This window comes from Narcine bancroftii, chromosome 2, assembly GCF_036971445.1.
Source record: "Narcine bancroftii isolate sNarBan1 chromosome 2, sNarBan1.hap1, whole genome shotgun sequence".
Classification (NCBI taxonomy): domain Eukaryota; kingdom Metazoa; phylum Chordata; class Chondrichthyes; order Torpediniformes; family Narcinidae; genus Narcine; species Narcine bancroftii.
In genome coordinates this window covers 197,344,232-197,364,687 of record NC_091470.1, presented here as the reverse complement: position 1 = coordinate 197,364,687, position 20,456 = coordinate 197,344,232, and the positions used below count along the sequence as shown (strand labels likewise).

At 51.7% G+C, this 20,456-nt stretch overlaps 1 protein-coding gene across 3 annotated transcripts in view; it reads left to right on the top strand.

Moving 5' to 3' along the window:
* Positions 1 to 1,291: 1,291 nt before the first annotated feature.
* LOC138754928 (retinal guanylyl cyclase 1-like) overlaps positions 1,292 to 20,456 on the top strand; it is a 92,066-nt gene continuing 72,901 nt past the window's right edge. For 2 of the 3 annotated variants that reach the window (XR_011351960.1, XR_011351959.1), the window contains exons 1-7: positions 5,995 to 8,058; positions 10,290 to 10,644; positions 11,609 to 11,693; positions 13,725 to 13,821; positions 15,715 to 15,855; positions 16,761 to 16,838; positions 19,013 to 19,189. Coding sequence is in view for 1 of the 3 variants with exons in the window: in XM_069919954.1 (XP_069776055.1) it covers positions 5,029 to 5,824; positions 7,757 to 8,058; positions 10,290 to 10,644; positions 11,609 to 11,693; positions 13,725 to 13,821; positions 15,715 to 15,855; positions 16,761 to 16,838; positions 19,013 to 19,189 (2,031 nt within the window). In the remaining 2 variants the exon portion in view is untranslated. Of the gene's footprint in view, positions 1,445 to 4,999; positions 5,825 to 5,994; positions 8,059 to 10,289; positions 10,645 to 11,608; positions 11,694 to 13,724; positions 13,822 to 15,714; positions 15,856 to 16,760; positions 16,839 to 19,012; positions 19,190 to 20,456 lie in introns of those variants that run through there. The other variant, XM_069919954.1, reaches the window with a different exon arrangement.

Here is a 20,456-nt window from a genome sequence, read left to right as displayed (position 1 = left end):
CTCTAGAGATTTTTTTTTGGTCCTGAGTGTTGGCGCCTCCGTACCAGGCAGTGATGCAACTGACCTGAATGCTCCTGTGGTCCACCTGTAGAAGTTTCCAAGAGTCTTCAGTGACTGGCCGAATCTCCTCAAACCCCTCGCGAAGTATTTCCGCTGGTGAACTTTCTTTGTGATTGCATTGGCATGGAGGCACCAGGATAAGATCCTTGGAGATGTTGACACCCAGGAATTTGAAGTTCTTGACCCTCTCCACTTGCTGACCCCACCCCCCCCCCCACCCCGATAAGGACTGGTCCATGTCCTGGAGTCCACTATTAGCTCTTTGGTTTTGCTAATGTTGAGCAACAAGGTTGTTGTGACACGACTCAAGATTCCTTTATTGTCAAGTTCAAATACATAAGATGTAAATGGACCCAAAGAGGTGTCGCAAATCCAGTCTGTGGTACGGCACTGCGAGAAACTGCAGAGGATTGTGACCATCACACTCCCCTCCATTAACTCCATCTGGAACCCTCAATCACTACAGCACAGGCCCACCCAGGCCTCACTTGGAGTATTGGACTCCTCATTTCAGAAAGGACGTGCTGACGTTGGAGAGCGTTCAGGGAAGGTTCACAAGGTTGATTCTGGGAATGAAGGGGCTATGATATGAGGAGCTTTTGGCCTGTATTCATTGGAATTTAGGGAATGAAGGGGGGGGGGGGGGGTCCCATGGAAACATTTTGAAGGTTGAAAGACATGGGCAGAGTAGATGTAGAAAGATTGTTTCACACGGTGGGAGGGTCCAGGACAAGGTCAAAACTTCAGGATTGATGGGCATCCGCTTAGAACTGAGATGTGGAGGAATTCCTTCAGCCAGAGGATGGTGAATTTGTGGCCATAGGTGGTTGTGGAGGCCGGGTCATTGGGTGTATTTAAGGCAGAGACTAATAGGTTATTGATTGGCATCAAAAGTTATGGGGAGAAAGTGGGGCTGTGGTAAAATGGATCAGCTCATGGCAGGGCTGAATAGCCTATTTCTGCTCCTCTGTCTTATGGGTGAGGAAGGCAGGCAGGAGGGGGGAGAAGAAAGGAGCAACAAAATGATGGAAGAAGGGGGCAGAGGCCCGATCACTGTTGAAGGGGGAAAAAAGTCACTGGTGTAACCTGGAGGCGCTGGACCTCCAAGTTCTAGACCTTGTGCCTGAAGGGAGCAGTGAGAAGAGGTTGTGAACAGGGCAACGAGAGAGTTTATTGAAATACACATGTTCACGTGTCTGAAATTCTGACCTGCTGCAACTGCAAGAAAAATTATAATAGTCACCTTTAGACTGCCTGCTAAGTTTCACCTGCACATTGGTGTGTTACAGCACAAGTCCTAAAATCTGGTCCGCTTGGGGAATGGGTCTGGATTTTCGGGCAGTTCTTTTAAAATTCAAATTTACGGAGGAATAAAGATGAACGGGTAAGTTTTGATTGTTTATTCATTAGCAAATATGGCACGCTTTATCAAAACGAGCAGTTTTAAAGATTATAAAGTCAACAAAATGTTTTCACTGCAAAGAAAGTGTGTGTGATGCTTGAAATTATGTTTAAAAATGAACATTTTAAAAGAAAAACACAGTCTACCAATGAATTTCTTTGTGGATTAGACTGCCTGTATTAAACAGGTCGCTTGTTGCCACTGTGCATCTGCTGCACATAAATTTAAAAAGTTTGAAAGTCTGGCTTCTCAGGTGGTCTGGATTTCTGGCATTGGATTTTTGGGCTTGTAGAACAGAAAACTAATTGAATTAAATTCAGAAAGACAATAAATACATTAGGTGATTTTTTTAAAAAAATCTACAGTAATTCTAGTGCAACAAAAAAAATGACTTGCAATTGTGAAGATGATCCTCGGTGTTGGAGCAGATCCCAATTTAGTGTAACAAGGGGAGTGTGGTAAACCACTGTTCTACATAACAGTCTGGTCAGGTACACTGCTTGGTACCTCTTGCCTCCTCCCCACAGGCTCCTGTTCCACAGTCCCCTGATCAGTGCAAAGCAGTATGGATGTGTCTGTGTTTTTAAGGGAATGAAAACCTATTCATTTCTCAACAATAGTCTTTTGAGTAATTGATGGTGCATCAGGGAGCCTATTGGAAAAAGAAACTGTTCTTGAACCCAGAGGTAATAAAGCACTGTGATTGTTAGTAAAAATGCAGGAGGAACTCAGCAGGTCTCGCAGCGTCTGTAGGAGGTATGTTACCGACGTTTCAGGCCTGAGCCCTTTCCTTGTAGAGGAGCTGGTTTTCAGACGTCTCTACCTCCTCCCCAAAAGGTTCAGATCTGGAGCTCGGGTGGCCGATGGTTTGGACTGGACTCTGCGGGGTCTGCGGAACAGCTATAGGCAAATCTACGGACACTCAGTGACTCTTTGGGGGGGGGGGGCTCTTTTTTGCTTCTCTCTCTCTCTCTCTCTCTCTCTCTCTCTCTCTCTCTCTCTCTCTCTCTCTCTCTCTCTCTCTCTCTCTCTAAATTTCATGTAATATGACGCTGTTTTATTACCGTGAAGAGGTTGTGACCAGGCTGATGGGGGTCCTTTATGGTGTTGGTTGCCTCCTTGAAGCGATGTTTCAAGTGGACGTCTTCAGAGATGATCATGGTCCTAACTATGTCTGCTACCTTCTGGTGCCCTCAGAGATCCTGGGCGGTCGAATTCCAAAACCAGGCTGTGATCCAACCAGTTAGTGCACCTTTGATAGTGTCGTCATCATGGCTAAGCCTCGAAGTCTAGGATGATGGTCTTTGTTCCTATGGGCTCTCAAGTGGCTTACGAGGCCAATCTTGGGAAGTGGCCCACTGAGCGAAGATGCCTGTGTGTGTATTTGTTTAACGTGCAGTTGACGTTGCACTCAAAGATATTTCACAAATCAACAACCTAGTTCCAATGGCGTGGAAACCACGATGATCAGAGCTTATGGACTTGTTTCAGCCTTCGTCCACCTTCACAACGGTTGAGTTCAGAGTGACTTCGTCTGCCTGTCCCGCCATGGAGGACTTGGATTGTTCTTTGTCAGGAACCTCACCCTTAACATTACGACCAGACGACATCACTCTCGAGATCTCAGGACCATGACCAGCTTCTCCACCACAACAACGTGACAATCTACTGAGCAGAGTGTATCTGACCACTGAACAAGATGTCTTCGGTGGACGGGAGGTAGGGTGCCTGTGATGGACCTGGCTCTGACTCGGGCCTGGCTCTGACTCCCACCTGGGAGATTAATTTCTTCTTCCCACCACTGACTGAGATATCTTTGGTAGATGGGAGGAATCACAAACACCTGTGAAGTCAAATGTCCAAAATTTATGGTGCCCTGAAATGGGGGAACTATATATATATAAAAAGTGCTGTAATTTCTACATGGTCAAGCCAAAGTGTCCATAAATATCCTTGAATAATATCTGGAATCTGCACTTTAATTACTTGAATTGTTTTATTGTGAATTTAAAACTGTGGGGCACAGGGGCAAATAGTTTTTTTTTAAAGTGTCTTTGTTCCAATCATCGTGGAGGGCCCTGCATTTGGAGAAGTAAAACAGGAAAGTCTGCAGACACCATGGTTGAAGTAAAAACATAAGGCTGCAGAAACTCGTCAGATCAAACCATATAGCAAAGATAAAGATACATAACCAACGTTTTAGGCTTGAGCCCTTCATCAAGCTGTGGACAAGATTTTTTTTGTCCATACCTCAGGCCTGAAATGTTGGTGATATATCCTTCTCTTTCCTACATAAAGGACACACTTTGATCTGCTGAGTTTCTCCAGCATTGTTTTTTTTTTACTATATTTAAATTTAGACATACAGCACAGTAACGAGCCCTTTTGGCCCACGAGCTCGTGACGCCCAATTACAGCCAATTGACCTGCATAGCCCTCGGTATTGTTTTGAAGGGTGGGAGGAAATCCACACAGATGTGGGGAGAACGAACAAACTCCCGACAGGTGGTGTCAGATTCGAACTGGTGCTGCTAACTGTTACTCTAACTGTGCTCCCTCATGAATTTGGAGATTAACCTCTATAAATATGCCACCTATGTGCCACGGAGGCAGCACTGCTTGTGGCAGTGCTTTTTACTGTCCTGGAGTTCCAGCGCTTTGCAAAGTGATTTAAAAGTTGTTTTTGCTGCTGTATTTGTGTTTGTCTTCAAACATAGAAGACTGCAGCACAGTACAGGCCCTTCAGCCCTCAATGTTGTGCCAACCCATATGTTCAATAAGGAAAAAGTTCTAAACCCTTCCTACCCTACAGTGGTGTCACTAGGGTTGGTGTCACCCAGTGCAGTAACTCATGGAGTCAACCCTCCCGCCCCCACCCCACCCCCCACGGACCTTCCCCCATACCAGACCATACAGAATCCTTAATAATGGTTTTGTACTAATTTTACTCGTAATTCCCGTAGAGCACTGAATGTAACAGCAGTGAGATAAACAACCAGAAAAATTAAAATTACACCTTTAAACTGCAATATCATGTACACACCAGAAACAAAAACAACAGCGCTTGCTGATGGACACGTGCAGCCGAAACCACATGATTTGAAGTGTCGTTGTCATTGGGTAATAATGACAACACTGACCAGAGCACATTAGAAAGCTTTAAAGGTAAATGAGCATCGAGTTTTACCCTTGCAGGTATATTGATACGTCAGCTGGGCTGGCGAAAAATGTTTTTGCTATAACAAACGCCAGGGATATTTTTTATAAAAAATAGATTTCTGCTGAAATGCTGCACAAAAATTTTATGAGTCATTTTGATGTCACCCTTCTGATGGTGTCACCCGGTTCAGTCCTCGCCACCCCTAGTGATGCCCATTCTACTCCATCACCCTTGATTTTTCTTCTATTAGGTCCACTTTAACACTGGAGATGAACCGTGACGAGGACCATTGAATGCTTCTCTGCACACTCTTCGTGAAGCTGCACTCTGGTGGCCTGGGGGGATTCATTTGACTTGTCGCTGTCCTTGCCTTACAGGTCCTGAACGAGGAATCCCTGGCTGTGTTATGGCACACCTGGTCTGCCGCTGGGACGTGAGGAAGCCAGACGAGGGGAGAAATCCACCGACCGCCACCATGATCCCGGCGAGAGCCAGGCTCTGTCTCCCGCTCCTCTTTCTCCTCCTCGGAGCGCCTGACCTCCCTGGCAGCGGACTGGCCGGGAGAGCCGGCCAGTGGGACGGCCGCCTGCTGCTGCTGATTGGCCTGTGCTGGCCATTGCTGGGAGTCCAATCGGCGAGATTCAGGGTGGGGCTGGTTGGGCCCTGGGCCTGCGACCCGGGCTTCTCCAGGGCGCTTCCAGCTGTGGCAGCGAAGCTGGCGACTGAGCAGGCAAATCGAGAGGCCGGGGTGCACTGGTTTGACTACGTGGTGCTAGATGTGGAGTGCCGGACAGCCAGGGCCCTGGAGAGCTTCATCCACCAACAGGGCCGGGCCTCTGGCTTCATTGGGCCCATGAACCCCGGCCTCTGCAAGGCTGCCGGCCTGCTGGCTCAGAGCTGGGACAAGCCCCTCTTCACCTGGACCTGCCCAGGCCTAGGTGACACCAGTGCTGCCCCACTCACCTTCTCTGGGACCTTGCCCTCCACTGCCCAGGTCCTTTTCGCTGTTCTCAAGCACTTTGGCTGGGCACGGGTGGCAGTGGTCAGCTCGGGGCAGGAGCTGTGGGCCGAAGCGGGCCGGGAGCTAGCCGACTCGTTGCGGCGGCGGGGCCTTTCCGTGCCCCTGGTCCTTTCCATGGAGACTGGTGCCCAGGGAGCTGCCAACGTCCTCCGACGGATCGAGAAGGTCAGCCAAGTCAGAGGTAGGGCAAGCCTGGGGTTGAGCCTTGAAGGGGGAGTGTGGCAGGGGAGGGGGGGGGGGTTGTCAGATGATCCACTGTGTAAGGTAGCTTCAATGGCAGTGTTCAGTCGGACAGGTTTTGAAGGATGCAAACCAAATGCAGATGAGCTAAGAAGCCCAGCCTAGAGAAGTAGGGCTGAATGCCTGTTCCATACCGAATGACTCCAATGAAGTATGGGAGCCAGTGCGATGAAAGAGGGAGGTTTTGAGAAGATGGGAATAGATTAGGTGCTTGAGGAATATAAAGAGTGTTTAAACAAATAGCAAGAAATTAGGAAGGCTAAAAGGAGATACGAGTGTTTTGGTAGGCAAGGTAAAAAAAATCTAAAGGGTTTCTACAGATACATTAAAAGTAAAAGAATAGTAAGGGATAAAATTGGGCCCCTTGAAGATCAGGCAGGTAGACTATGTGAGGGGTCAGAAGAGATGGGGGAAATTTTAAATGATTTTTTTCTTCAATATTCGCAAAAGAAAGGAATATTGATCCAGGTGAAGTGGGGAAATCTGGTAGTGAGGTCATGGATAATATACAGGTTAATGATGAGTTAGTATTGGGTATTTTAAAGAGAATCAAGGCGGATAAATATCCGGGACCTGACAAGATATTCCCCAGGACCCTGAGGGAGGTTAGTGGTGCAAATAGTGGGGGCTCTGATGGAAATATTTAAAATGTCACTGGCCACGGGGGAGGTGCCAGAGGGCGTGCCGGAGGGCTGGAGGGTGGCTCATGTTGTTCCGCTGTTTAAAAAAGGCTCTAAAAGTAAACCGGGTAATTATGGGCCTTGTGAGTCTGACGTCAGTGGTGGGTAAAATTAATGGAGAGTGTTCTTAGAAATGGTAAATACAATTATTTGGAAAGACAGGAGTAGTCAACATGGTTTTGTACGTGTAGATCATGTTTAGCAAGTCTTACAGAGTTTTTTGAGGAGGTTACGTAGAAGATGGATGAGGGGAAGGCTGTGGATATTGTTTATATGAACTTTAGTAAGGATTTTGACAAGCTTCTGCAAAGGAGGACGGTTAGGAACGTTTAAGCATTAGGTACAGACTTGAAGGGCCAACATGGCCTGTTTCCGTGCTGTAAACAATTATATGGTTATATATGGTATTAATCTTGAAGTAGTGAAATGGATTCAACAGTCGTTGGATGGGAGATGCCAGAGAATAGTGGTGTAAAATTGTTTATCAAGTTGGAGGCCAGTGACTAGTGGAGTGCCTCAGGGATCGGTACTGGGTCCACAGGTGTTTGTCATATATATTAATGATCTAGTGGTAAATTGGATTAGTAAGTATGTAGATGATATGTATGCAGATTGCTGGTGTTGTGGACAGAGACGAAAGTTCTCAAAGCTTGCAGTGGGATATAGGACAGTTAGAAGAGTCGGCTGAGAGATGGCAGATGGAGTTTAATACTACATTTTAGTAGGACTAATCAGCAAAGGTCATCCATGTTAAATGGTAGACCATGCAGCTCTTTGTATATGTGCGGTTCACAGTAAAAGGTTGGCTGAGACAGGAATCGTACAAGCCAGTGCTCACAATGGTAGTTTTAGTGGATGTGGCTTGCAATCCAAAATATTTGGTATGTCTATACACGTGTGACAGTTGATCTCATGTAAACGTTGACGCCCCCCCCCCCCCCCCTTTCATTGGGACCTTGCGGGGTCACTGCAGATATTGCCACGGCCACTATCTGGGTGGAAGCAGAGGGGAGATCTCTCGGACATACCGAGACGCCGTTCCCCAAAGCATCGCGGCTGTTACCCACTGTGGTCTTGGAACTTGCCGCGTGGGACACCAGGTTGGTCTGCAGTCCCGAGCTCTCCCTCTCCCCCTGCTGTGACCCTGTGCAGGTGTTGGCTCCAGCGGTGACCCTGCGCCGGTTTTGTTGCAGCCGTGATCCTCTGCATGCACTCTGTGCTGATTGGAGGTGCAGAGCAGCAGCTCCTGCTGGAGGAGGCAGAGAGGGTGAAGCTGTCTGATGGCGCCTACGTCTTCCTGCCTTACGACACCCTCCACTACAGCCTGCCCTACCGCAACTCCAGCCACCCAGTGCTGGCCGCCAACGCCAGGCTGAGGCGCTCCTACGATGCCGTGCTCACCGTAACCATGGAGTCCCGGGATAAGGAGTTCCCTGAAGTCCTTGGCGAAGCTCTGGAACGTGGAGAAGTCCGGACGTCTCTGCAACCGGAAGAGGTGAGGGGTCCCGTCACTGGAGATGCACAGGGGGAACAGCAGAGCTCCCTCCCAATCCAACTCCTGGTCAACCTTCCCTCCCCACCCTTCCCCTCTTCCTCCCAGCTACTCTCCACTCACCCCTTCCTCCCTCTCCATCCCACCTCCACCTCCCTCCCTCTCCCACCTCCCCCCAACCCACCTCCCCTTCCATCCTCCCACTCCGGAGGGGGTTACAGAGACAAGGATGGGTGTTGGGACTGGAGCGAGTTACAGAGTCAGGGAGGGATGTAGGGGACCAGAATGGGTTGCGGAGGGGTGTAATGGACCAGAGGGGGTTACAGTGACAGGGATGGGTATTAGGGACTGGAGATGTAGGGGGGGTGTCTGGTTGCAGAGGTATTGTGGAGGGGTGTGGGGACTCATTATTAGCCCCACTCATCCACCCCTAACACACAGCTGTGTTGGATTGATAATAAACCTACTAACTCCAGTTTTTATAAAACAATTTCTTACATGGCTGCCTGGACTGCTGCATCTCACTCTGGTTTTTTTTTTAAATTGAAGTTAAATGCTTGGCGGTTAATTAAACCAAGGCCTTTATCTGAAATAATCCTCTCACAAATAAGATAGTCACTCTGTAATCTCCCCAAACCAGTGTAGCATGAATGCCAGATTAAAAACTGGGGATGGCACGTCTGTTATCTTTGTGCTGCCTGTGAGGGTCACTGCCCTGTGAAAATGGAAGAGATTGCGAGATTCCTGAGTGTCAATGTTTGCAGGAATCATAGAGCTGCACTTGTTTACCCCTTTGAAGGTTCAAGGTTCTTTTTATTATACATTAAAAATGTAACGTGCATGATAATCGCCAACTTCTACCTTTCACTATTAGTGTTGCCCGGAGCTCCTGACAGTATGAGAGAAAGGAAAGCAAAAGAGTCCCTTCAGTGTTGTTGAGTGTCTGTAGATTTGCTTCCAGCCCTCCCGCAGCCTCTGCAGCCACACAGACTCATGATCGATCCATCGGAAACCCGAACGCCAGATCCAAACCTCCGACACGACGAGGAAGCCATCAGCCCCCCCTCCCCCAAGGGGCCCCTTCAGGAGACCCTCTTGCCCTCCCAAATCCCAGCTCCGTGTCCCAGTTTCCCAGCAGCCCCCGCGCGCGGGTCCCCCCAACCGCCAGTCCCCCACAGCCTATGTGGGTCGCTCAGCCGCTGATCCGCCGGCTAGGAAGGGCTAGTGCTGAGGAAGGTTGGGCTGAATGGCTTGGCTCTTTGCTGTCCATCCATCGCATGTTGATATTGCACTTGGCAATCAAAATATAAATAAATCCAATTTGCAAACTGCATTACAGTAGTGCCTGTCTCTCCACATAAAGAGCTTTTCCCAGGGAGATCCCAAAAAGCAGGCATAATCGTGTGGCAGAAAATAATGCACTCTCTTGTACTCAGCTGTGGACTGTAAAATCAGATCATCCTTTTTCATTCAGCTCTTTCCATGTTTTTCTTTATTGCTATTAAAGGGCAAAATTGTTGAACCAGAGTCCGAACTAGGTACAGCAGAGTAGCAGGCCCTTCAGCCCAACAGGTTGCTGCTAACTGCCAAGCAGCCATTCGCACAGGTGTCGAGTTGACCCCACTGGTGGGAGATTCTTTGTGGGGCGGCACGGTTACATGATAGCGGGTCTTTCATTTAGAAATGATGCGAGGGGGACCCACTTCCAGTGGGAGGGTGTGGGGGGAATTTCAGGAACACTCGACCCTGGAGGGTGGGTTGAGGAGTCTTGGACACAGGTGGAGAGCAGGGTTATTTAAAGAGGAGATAAATTATGGAAAGATTGGTGTGGTGGAGAACTGCCCTGAAGGGGAGGTGAGGACTGGGGGAGATGAGCCATGATCATATGGATAGGAAAAGCTGGATGGACTGAGTGGTCTAGTTTTACTGAGGGCCAGTATGGATCCTTCAAGGCTGTATGGATCCAAGAGATAGTATGGATCCTTCAGGCTGAGTGGCCTTATTTTACTCAGGATTATTATGAATCATTAAGGCTGTATAGCCTGGTTTTACCAAGAGCTAGTATGAGTCTGTCAGACAGAGTGGCCTTGTTTTCCTCAGGATGTGTCCTAATTTCACCAATCTAGTATAGACCAATGGGCCTAATTTTATAGGGCTAGTATGGGCCCTGCAGGCTGAGTGTCCTGGCTCACCGGATCACGTCCACTAATGTCTCGCCCTCTGCTCTCCCTCAGGTGTCTCCATTGTTCGCCACCATTTACAACTCTGTCCTCCTGCTCGCCAAGGCAGCTGGAGAGGTGCAGCGCCGAGCCGGTGGGGTGAGTGGTCGGGCCGTGGCCTGGCACACCAGCCAGACTGAGGTGGATGGGTTTGGCCAGCGGCTGCGCACTGATGAGAGTAGAGAGGTGGTTGCCGACTACGTGGTGCTAGACACGGACGGTGCAGGGAGCCTCCTCCAGGCCACGCACATGCTGGAGGCGGACAGCGGAAGCCTCCGGCCCCTTGGACCCGCCATACACTTCCCTCGGGGCTCAGCACCCGGCACGGATTCCAGCTGCTGGTTCAATGCTCAGGAGGCCTGCACGGAAGGTAAAGCTCATCGCAATTGACACCCGCCAGAGTTCCTGTCGTTCTGCAATTCCTGCCCACAACCTCTCCACCTATTCTCTTCTTGGTCTGAACTGTGACCGACCGGACATCGGCCTGATTTTATAGCACAGGGACAGGCCCTTTTGCCAATCAAGCCTGTGCCGACTGTCAGCCGCCCATTTGTGCATTCTGCCCCACATTCACACTGGGGGATTTTACAGCGGCCAACATGCTTATTTTTGTAGGAGGGAAGTGGATGATCTGGGGTGAAGTGGGGGGGATCCATACAGGCAGAGGGAGAATCTATGGATGCCATACACAGACACATCCGCACACCCCTCACAGACGCACCCTGCATAGAGACACAAACACCTCACAAAGACATACGCTGCACAGACACATATGTACACACCACACCCGGACGCATGCTGCGCAGACACATACACAGACGCGTGCTGTGCAGACGGATACATACACCACACATGGACGCACACTGTGTGGGCACATACACCACACATGGACGCATGCTGCATGGGTACATACATGGACGCACGCGTGAGAACATACACACACACCACACACGGACACATGCTGCATAGACCCATGCACATACGGATGCACGCTGTGCAGACCCAAACACACATACCGCACATGGACGCACGCTGCGCAGACATACACCATATACCACACACCACAGAGGTTCAGACATGTGTATACCGCCCCATACCTCCAACATTGGGGATCGAAACCAGGTGCCTCCTGCCACGAGGCCGCAGCCCTACCTCCTACACCACCATACCTCCTCTCCCCTCCCAGTTCCCTCTGGAGAGGACTTATGCAGTCACCTTAGCCCTCCCAAAAATCTTCAAATCACTGCGCATGGGAGGAGGCTGTTCAGCCCCAGGACCCTATCCCGGCGAGCTGGTGTAACTGGAGCCTGGGTGACCTGTCGTCTCTTCTCCAGGGCTGGAGCCCACCTACATGGCAATGGTGTTTGCGTTGGGCTTGGCTGCCTTTCTCGCGGTGGCAACGCTGGCTTACCACCTCAGGTGAGTCCCTCCACCATCTCAACCCTTTTCCGCTCCTTGCCGACCCCTCTCCTAGTTACCATAAAACACTGCAACACAGAAGACAGGCCATTTGGGCTTTCTAGTCTGTGCTGAGACATCATTCCGCTAGTCCCACTGATCTATTCCCTAACTCTCCAGACCTCTCCCATCCATGTATCCCATCCAATTTATTCTAAAAATTCAAGATCGTCCGCATTTAGCACGTCAGATGGCAGAGCATTCCACACAGCACCTAATAGCCTGAATGCACCTTGGAGGGAAGCCCAGGTGCTGTAGGTGTCTGTGAGGGGCGCTAGACAAATTGGCAACTCTCTGTCTGCCTAATGGCAGACAAAGGTTAAGGAATTTCATCCACGTTGCGTTCTAAATGTCATGTTACGTGACAGTAATGGAACCTTTACCTTTACTCCCACCACTCTCTGAGTGAAGAGGTTCCCTCTAAACCATTCCCCCTTTCACCCTAAAGCCACCTCCTCTCGTATTTATCTCTCCCAAGAGCCGACCTACATTTAGACCTTGCATAATTTTATAAACCTCTATGAAATCTCCCCTCATACTCCAGGGAATAAAGTCCTAACCTGTTTAACTTTTCCCTGTAACTCAGTAAATCTTTTCTGCGCTCTTTCAACCTTTCTGATATCCTTCCTGGAGTTAGGAGAGCATTCAGATTGCCTCAACAACCCAGGGACGACCAACCTATAATGTGGCAGAAGTGGCACTTTGGATGATTAGAAATGCCACATTGAAGGGGGATGCGGTTAGTGTAGGGAGTCCACGCAGGTATTGTAGAGAGGAGGCCCAATTTGCCTAGATGGAGTCCGATTCCTCCCCCCCCCAACATATATTGAACACACACCTCCTCCTTCTCCGCTCCCCCCACCCTTCCTTCTCCTCCCGTTTGCTCTCAACTTATTAAAAGGCCAAAGCCAAACTCAACATGGTGGCCACTGAGGCCCGGTCTCGCGAGCCCTCCTTATTGCCATTTATTTTGACACACAGGTTGGCCACCCCTCGTCTAACTGCTCCATCGAACAGTACATTTGGCCCACATTGTGGTGCTGGCCCACTAACCTTTCTCCTCCCTTCAAACCCCCCCACCCCCCACCACAGAATATAACTTTCCATCTCTCTTACATCCATGGAACATTATGGCACAGAAACAGGCCCCTTTGGCTCCTGAATTTGGACAGGTAGGTGGATGGGAGGGTTATTTTTTAAATTTAAATTTAGACATACAGCACAGTTTGACCCTCGAGCCTGTACCACCCAATTTACACCCCATTAACCTACGCCCCTGGTATGTTTTGACCAGCGGAAACTGAAGCCCCTGGGGATAACCAATGCAGATGCGGGGGAGAACATGCAAACTCCTTACAGACAGTGTGGGATTCGAACCCCAATTGCTGGTGCTAAAAAAGGTGTTGCGCCAACTGTGCCGCCCTATGGAGGGCTATGAACCAGGTGAAAGTCAGTGGGACCAGGCAGAATAATAGTTTGACACAGTCTTGAAGGGCTGAAGGGCCTGTTTTTGCATTGGTAGTGATCTGTGGTGGTAAAGACACACAAAGAGGTGCCACTCAACCAGCAACTCATTCATTTCTGCCGCCTTCTGCGACCCCCATATATTCTCTTCCCCATGAACACATGGGTCCGATCTAGTAGAGAACCCGAGCTCCCAGCATCCCAGTTCTCTCACCCCAGCCTCACTACAGTTCCGGACCCCTGACAGGATCACAAAGTAGTCTTCCTTCAGGAGCTCCTGCTCACTGTCAGTGCAGCGACAGGTCCTGGTCCCTTGAGCCAGGCATGAGTTGGGGGGGGTGGGGGGTGGTGTGTGTGCGGTCACGGTTGTGTTGTGCGGTGTTGGGAGTTCCATACTGGGAGGGAGTGAGAAGAACCATCGTTGAATGGGATGGGCCGTCTGCTTGCCAGTTTGGATCGAACTCGATGAGAAGGTGGAGGAGTTCTGGCACCAAACGAAGGTGTCCTACCTTAATTTGTTGTCCACAGGAATCACATCCACAGACTGCAGCTCCTGAGAGGGTCTAACAGGTTGATTCTCACCATGGATGATCTGGTGTTTATCAACACACAACTCAGTCAGAAGGTAGGCTGCCTTCATAATCTTGTGAAGTTCAGGTTTATTATCTGTACAAGGTGAGGGGAGGAGTGTTTAGTGGAGACGTCAGGGATGTTTTTTTTTAAAGACTGAGTAGTAGGTCCTAGGGATGGTGGTGGAGGCTGCTACAATAGGGGCATTTAAGAGATAAGCCGCTTTCCCACTGGCATCCCAATGAATCGGCCGGAAACCCTTTGTGCCGTTTCCACTGGGCCAACCCTAACTGGGACATTAATTGCTTTTCCACCAAACACAACCCATTCCTGGGGATCGGGCTGTTCGACCTTCAACTAGAACTGGGTGACTTTCTGCTGCCCCTTTTCCACTGGTTTTATAAGCACGCCGGTGTCAGCAAATGCCAGGGATGTGAGTAGGGGTTAATCCCAGGCATAGATAGTGTTCCTTTTCCTCTGGACCCTGTTCCAGTAAATTTCCTGTTAATTCCTGGGACAGGATACCAGTGGAAAAGGGGTTTTAGACAGGCACACGGATGGAAGAAAAATAGAGGGTTGTGTGGAAGGGAAGGTTTCTTTCTTTTTGGTAGGTATATATGGGTCAGCACAACATTGTGGGCTGAAGGGCCTGTGCTGTAGTGTTTGACGTTCTATTATCTGATGGTACATATATAAACCTACAAAACAGTGTTTCTCTGGACCATAATGTGCACGTGCACACACCCACACAAACGTACACAGACACATTCACACGCGCACACGCACACACAGGTGCACACACACCATACAAACAGACACAGGCACACACAAGCGCACACACACACCATACAAACATACACAGGCACACACACATGTCTGCACAAGCATACTCACTCCCGCACACCCTCGTCCGCACAAATGTACACCGACATATTCAAACACACACACACTATAATCACAGAAATACAAGCAGATACAATTTAAAATAATATATAAATATTTGGGATGATTTACTCGGTTACAGGACACCACTCGTCAATCTCACAGCCTGCGGCAAGAAGCTCTTTCCCAGCCTGGCTCTCCTGATTTAGATGCTCCTGTATCTCCTCCCTGATGGTAGTGGGTCAAAGATCCTGTGTGCTGGATGGAAAGGGTCCTCAATAATTCTCTGAGCCCTATTTAAGCAACCTTCCCAGTAAATGTCGTCAATAGAGGAAAGGGAGACCCCAGTGATCCTCTCGGCTGTTTTGATGACCCTCTGTATTGGCTTCCGGCCCGATGCTTTGCAGCTCCCATCCCACACAGTGATGCAGCCGGACAGGACACTCTCGGTTGTCGAGATGGGGGCCGGTAGCCTGGCCCTTCTCAGCCTCCCGAGGAAGTGTAGGCACTGCTGCACCTTTCTGACTGATGAGAGGGTGTTGTGGGTCCAGGATAGATCACGTTCAGGTGGTTGTGATTTCACTCCCATCCTGTCCTGTTCACCATGTGCTCAATTCTCCAAGCGTCTGCGGAGGTTCTGGCCAGAGGATGTGCCACGCAGATGTTCAGCCATTGCTGTGGTCAGCGTGTTGGTGCAAGCACATCAGAAGTGGGAGGTTCTGCAGAGAGGAACGCTGCTGCAGTTAGCCAGGGACACAGGTGTGTCAGGGTGCCCTCCATGTGCATGGGTGAGCAGGGCACCCATTGACTCCTCAACACTGATCCTAACCCTCCCTCCAATCACTCCCACCCTCCGAACCTTCCCTCCCTCCGAACATCTCCCTCACCTCCAACCCCCTCCCTCCAACTACCTCCCCAAGCTTCTCATGGGGGTGGGGGGCAGATAGGGATGGCCAATAAATGCTGGCCCAGCCAGGGCTGAAACAGTATTCCTGAAAAGCTCATCGTGCGTTTGGCAAGGTGGGTAAGTTCATGTGATGAAAACATTTGAGCTGTCTGTTTCCAGAAACTCAACAGTGAGAACGAAGTGAGCATCAGTGGCAAAAGTGTGTCTGTCTTCAGGAACTCCAAAACTCCAAGAACATCCTCGTCCGATAAAAGTGTCACAGTGCTCAATGCCGAGAACTCGAACGTGGCTGTCTACGAGGTAAGAATGCTTCAGCATCGGTGGGTGATAAATGCTGTTTTCTAGACCATAACACATAGGAGCAGAAATTGTCCATTCAGCCCATCAAGTCTGCCCTGACATTCAATCATGAGCTGATCCATTTCCCCACTGCTCGGCCTTCTCCCAGTAACCTTTGATGTCCTGACTAATCAAGAAACCGTCAGTCTCTGCCTCCACAACCACCCATGGCAACAAATTCCACAGATTCACCGCCCTCTGGCTGAAGACATTCAGAATCAGGACTTATTGTCATGAACGAGGCATGAAATTCGGGGTTTTGCGGCAGCGTCACAGGGCAAACATTCATATTATAACCAGCTTACAACATTAGTGTAAAAAAGATAAGAATAATCGTGCATGTGTCTTTGGTTCATTGATCATTCAGGAATCTGATGGCGGAGTGGAAGAAGCTGTCCTTGTGCTGCTGAGTGCTCGCCTTTAGGCACCTGTACTTTTTCTCAATGGTAGCAGAGTGAAGAGGGTGTGGTCTGGGTGGTGCGGGCCTTTGAGGATAGACGCTGCTTTCTAAAGACACCGCCTCATGTCAATGTCCTTGATTAAGTGGAGTCTAGTGCCTGTCATGTCGCAGGCCGAGTTAACCACTCTCTGGAGTTTATTTTTGTCCTGAAAATTGGCGCCTCTGTACCAGGCAGTGATACAACTAGCCAGAATGCTCTGCCCAGTCGGTCCACCTGTAGAAGTTTGAGGATTTTCGTTGATGTACCGAATCTCCTCTTTGGAGGGAGGGAGGAGGGAATGTTTGGAGAGAGGAAGAGACTCATGGAAAGGGAGCGTGGCTGAGAGCTAGCACATCTTTAGATGGACTGAGTGACCTTTCTCTGTGACCCCATTGGTTGGTTCAATGTGCTTTCTGCCTTCCACAGGGAGACTGGGTGTGGTTGAAGAAGATCACAGACGAAAACTTTGAAATCAGACCCTTGACGAAAGTGGTTTTTGCAAAGGTGTGTTTGTGCATGCGAACCTCTTGGTTTGTGATGTTTCCTCCGTCTTCCCACTTCACTCTCCCCCTCCTGGCAGCCTCTCTCCCCCCACCCCCTCCCGGCCGCCTCTTCTCTGTCCCCCGGCCACTCCACTCTCCCTGTCGCCCTCCTTCCCTGTCGCCCCCCTTCCCTGTCGCCCCCCTTCCCTGTCGCCCCCCTTCCCTGTCGCCCCCCTTCCCTGTCGCCCCCCTTCCCTGTCGCCCCCCTTCCCTGTCGCCCCCCTTCCCTGTCGCCCCCCTTCCCTGTCGCCCCCCTTCCCTGTCGCCCCCCTTCCCTGTCGCCCCCCTTCCCTGTCGCCCCCCTTCCCTGTCGCCCCCCTTCCCTGTCGCCCCCTTTCCCTGTTGCCCCCTTCCCCATCTACCTCCCCTCAGTGTTGTCCCCTCCCTATCTCCCCTCCTCATCTCTCCCACCCTTCCTCTCCCCATATCCCCAACCACTCTCATTCCTCCCCTCCATCTCCCTCCCCTCCATCTCCCTCCCCTCCATCTCCCTCCCCTCCATCTCCCTCCCCTCCATCTCCCTCCCGTCCATCTCCCTCCCCTCCATCTCCCTCCCCTCCATCTCCCTCCCCTCCATCTCCCCCTCCCCTCCATCTCCCCCTCCCCTCCATCTCCCCCTCCCCTCCATCTCCCCCTCCCCTGCATCTCCCCCTCCCCTGCATCTCCCCCTCCCCTCCGTCTCCCCCTCCCCTGCGTCTCCCCCTCCCCTGCGTCTCCCCCTCCCCTGCGTCTCCCCCTCCCCTGCGTCTCCCCCTCCCCTGCGTCTCCCCCTCCCCTGCGTCTCCCCCTCCCCTGCGTCTCCCCCTCCCCTGCGTCTCCCCCTCCCCTGCGTCTCCCCCTCCCCTGCGTCTCCCCCTCCCCTGCGTCTCCCCCTCCCCTGCGTCTCCCCCTCCCCTGCGTCTCCCCCTCCCCTACGTCTCCCCCTCCCCTGCGTCTCCCCCTCCCCTGCGTCTCCCCCTCCCCTGCGTCTCCCCCTCCCCTCCGTCTCCCCCTCCCCTCCATCACCCCCTCCCCTCCATCACCCCCTCCCCTCCATCTCCCCCTCCCCTCCATCTCCCCCTCCCCTCCATCTCCCCCTCCCCTGCATCTCCCCCTCCCCTGCAACTCCCCCTCCCCTGCATCTCCCCTGCATCTCCCCCTCCCCTGCATCTCCCCCTCCCCTGCATCTCCCCCTCCCCTGCATCTCCCCCTCCCCTGCATCTCCCCCTCCCCTGCATCTCCCCCTCCCCTGCATCTCCCCCTCCCCTGCATCTCCCCCTCCCCTGCATCTCCCCCTCCCCTGCATCTCCCCCTCCCCTGCATCTCCCCCTCCCCTCCATCTCCCCCTCCCCTCCATCTCCCCCTCCCCTGCATCTCCCCCTCCCCTGCATCTCCCCCTCCCCTCCATCTCCCCCTCCCCTGCATCTCCCCCTCCCCTCCATCTCCCCCTCCCCTCCATCTCCCCCTCCCCTCCATCTCCCCCTCCCCTCCATCTCCCCCTCCCCTCCATCTCCCCCTCCCCTCCATCTCCCCCTCCCCTCCATCTCCCCCTCCCCTCCATCTCCCCCTCCCCTCCATCTCCCCCTCCCCTGCATCTCCCCCTCCCCTCCATCACCCCCTCCCCTCCATCACCCCCTCCCCTCCATCTCCCCCTCCCCTCCATCTCCCCCTCCCCTCCATCTCCCCCTCCCCTCCATCTCCCCCTCCCCTCCATCTCCCCCTCCCCTCCATCTCCCCCTCCCCTCCATCTCCCCCTCCCCTCCATCTCCCCCTCCCCTCCATCTCCCCCTCCCCTCCATCTCCCCCTCCCCTCCATCTCCCCCTTCCCCTCCATCTCCCCCTTCCCCTCCATGTCCCCCCTCCCTGATTCCCCCCTCCCCTTCTTCACCTGCCTTGTCTTTTCCCCAACCCTGTCTCTCCTCCTGAACCCCTATCTCCATCACTCCCTATCTCCTTCCTGCCCTGCCTCCCCCCTCCTCATTTACATCCCATCTCCCCCACCCTTCCCCACCCTCCACTGGGCAGACTGGGAGACCTAGATGAGCTGGAGGTGAGGGAATGGGCATGGAATGACTTGGTGATTGGGGGGAGGGAGCACTGACCCGTGGGGCAGAATGGCCTCTCATTGCTCTGACCCCCAATGTCTGTCCCACACAGATCCAGCAGATGCGACACGAGAATGTGAATCCTTTCCTCGGTCTCTTCCACGACTGCGGCATCCTGTCGATTGTCATGGAGCACTGCTCCAGGGGCAGTCTGTACGACCTGATCGCCAACGTGGATATGAAGCTTGATTGGATGTTCAAGTCCTCCCTGCTGCTCGACCTGGTCAAGGTTCCCAACTAAAATGCTTGGTGCTCCATGCAGCCAGGTGCAGGAAGGTGGCATGGTCGGTGTAGTGGTCAGTGCAATGCAGTTACAGCACCAGTGATCGGGACAAGAGTTTGAATCCCGCTCTGTAAGAAGTTTATACGTTCTCCCCGTGTCTGCGTGGGTTTTCCCCAGGGGACCCAGTTTCCTCCCACCGTTCAAAATGTACCAGGGATTGTAGGTCAATTGGGCAGCACAGACTCGTGGGCAGAAAGTGCCTATTACTGTGCTGTTTGTCTAAATTTAAAGTTAAACATGGGGAGTTTGAATCAGAGAGGGTGCAGAAGTTTACCAGGATGTTGAAAGGTTTAGAGTCAAGTTTATTGTCATCTGATTGTGTGAGAACAGTCTGACGAAACCGCGTTCTCCGCTCCTCGGTACACAATATGGAGACGCACAACCAGACAGAACACACACAGTCAAACAGCACACTTGCAGTACTTATATACACACAAAAAAAATATTGTTCAATAAATAGTGGACTCTCAAAGGGTCAGGGTGAGCAGTTCCTTTGGTCATTCAGCATTCTCACTGCCGATGGGAAGAAGCTGTTCCTCAGCCTGATGGTGCTGGCTCTGATCCTCCTGGATCTCTTCCCCGACGGGAGCAGCTGAAAGATGCTGTGTGGGGTGGAAAGGGGTCCTCGATGATTTTGTTTACCCTCTTCAGACAATGATCCTGGTAGATCATGTCGACGGGGGCAGGGGGTGGGGTAGACCCTAGTGATCCTCTCTGCTGCTCTTATGGTCCTGCAGATTGACCTCCTATCCATTTCTCTGCAGCATCTGTACCCACACCGTGATGCAGCTGGCCAGTACGCTCTCAATGGAGCTCCTGTAGAAAGTTGACGTGACGGCAGCTGGTGACCTTGCCCACTTCAGTCTTCTCAGGAAATGCAGTCACTGTTGTGCCTTCCTGACAAGTGAGGAGATGTTGAGTGTCCACGGTAGGTCACTAGTTAAGGAACTTGGTGTCTCCACTCTCTACTATAGAGTTGTGGAGGTCGTTCCTGGTCCTCCTGACGTCCACGATCATCTCCTTCGTCTGGTCCACGTTGAGACTCAGATGCTGACGATGGCAACCACGCTCGAATCTGGTTGGTGGGGTGGTGTGATCTCACCTTCAAATATCTTCCCCCCCCCCCCGCCCGGGGGCAGGGGGTGTGGGGGGGAGATTGTGGCTGGTGTGGGATAGATTTTTTGTATGTTGGCATGTGCTTGTAATCTGGGAT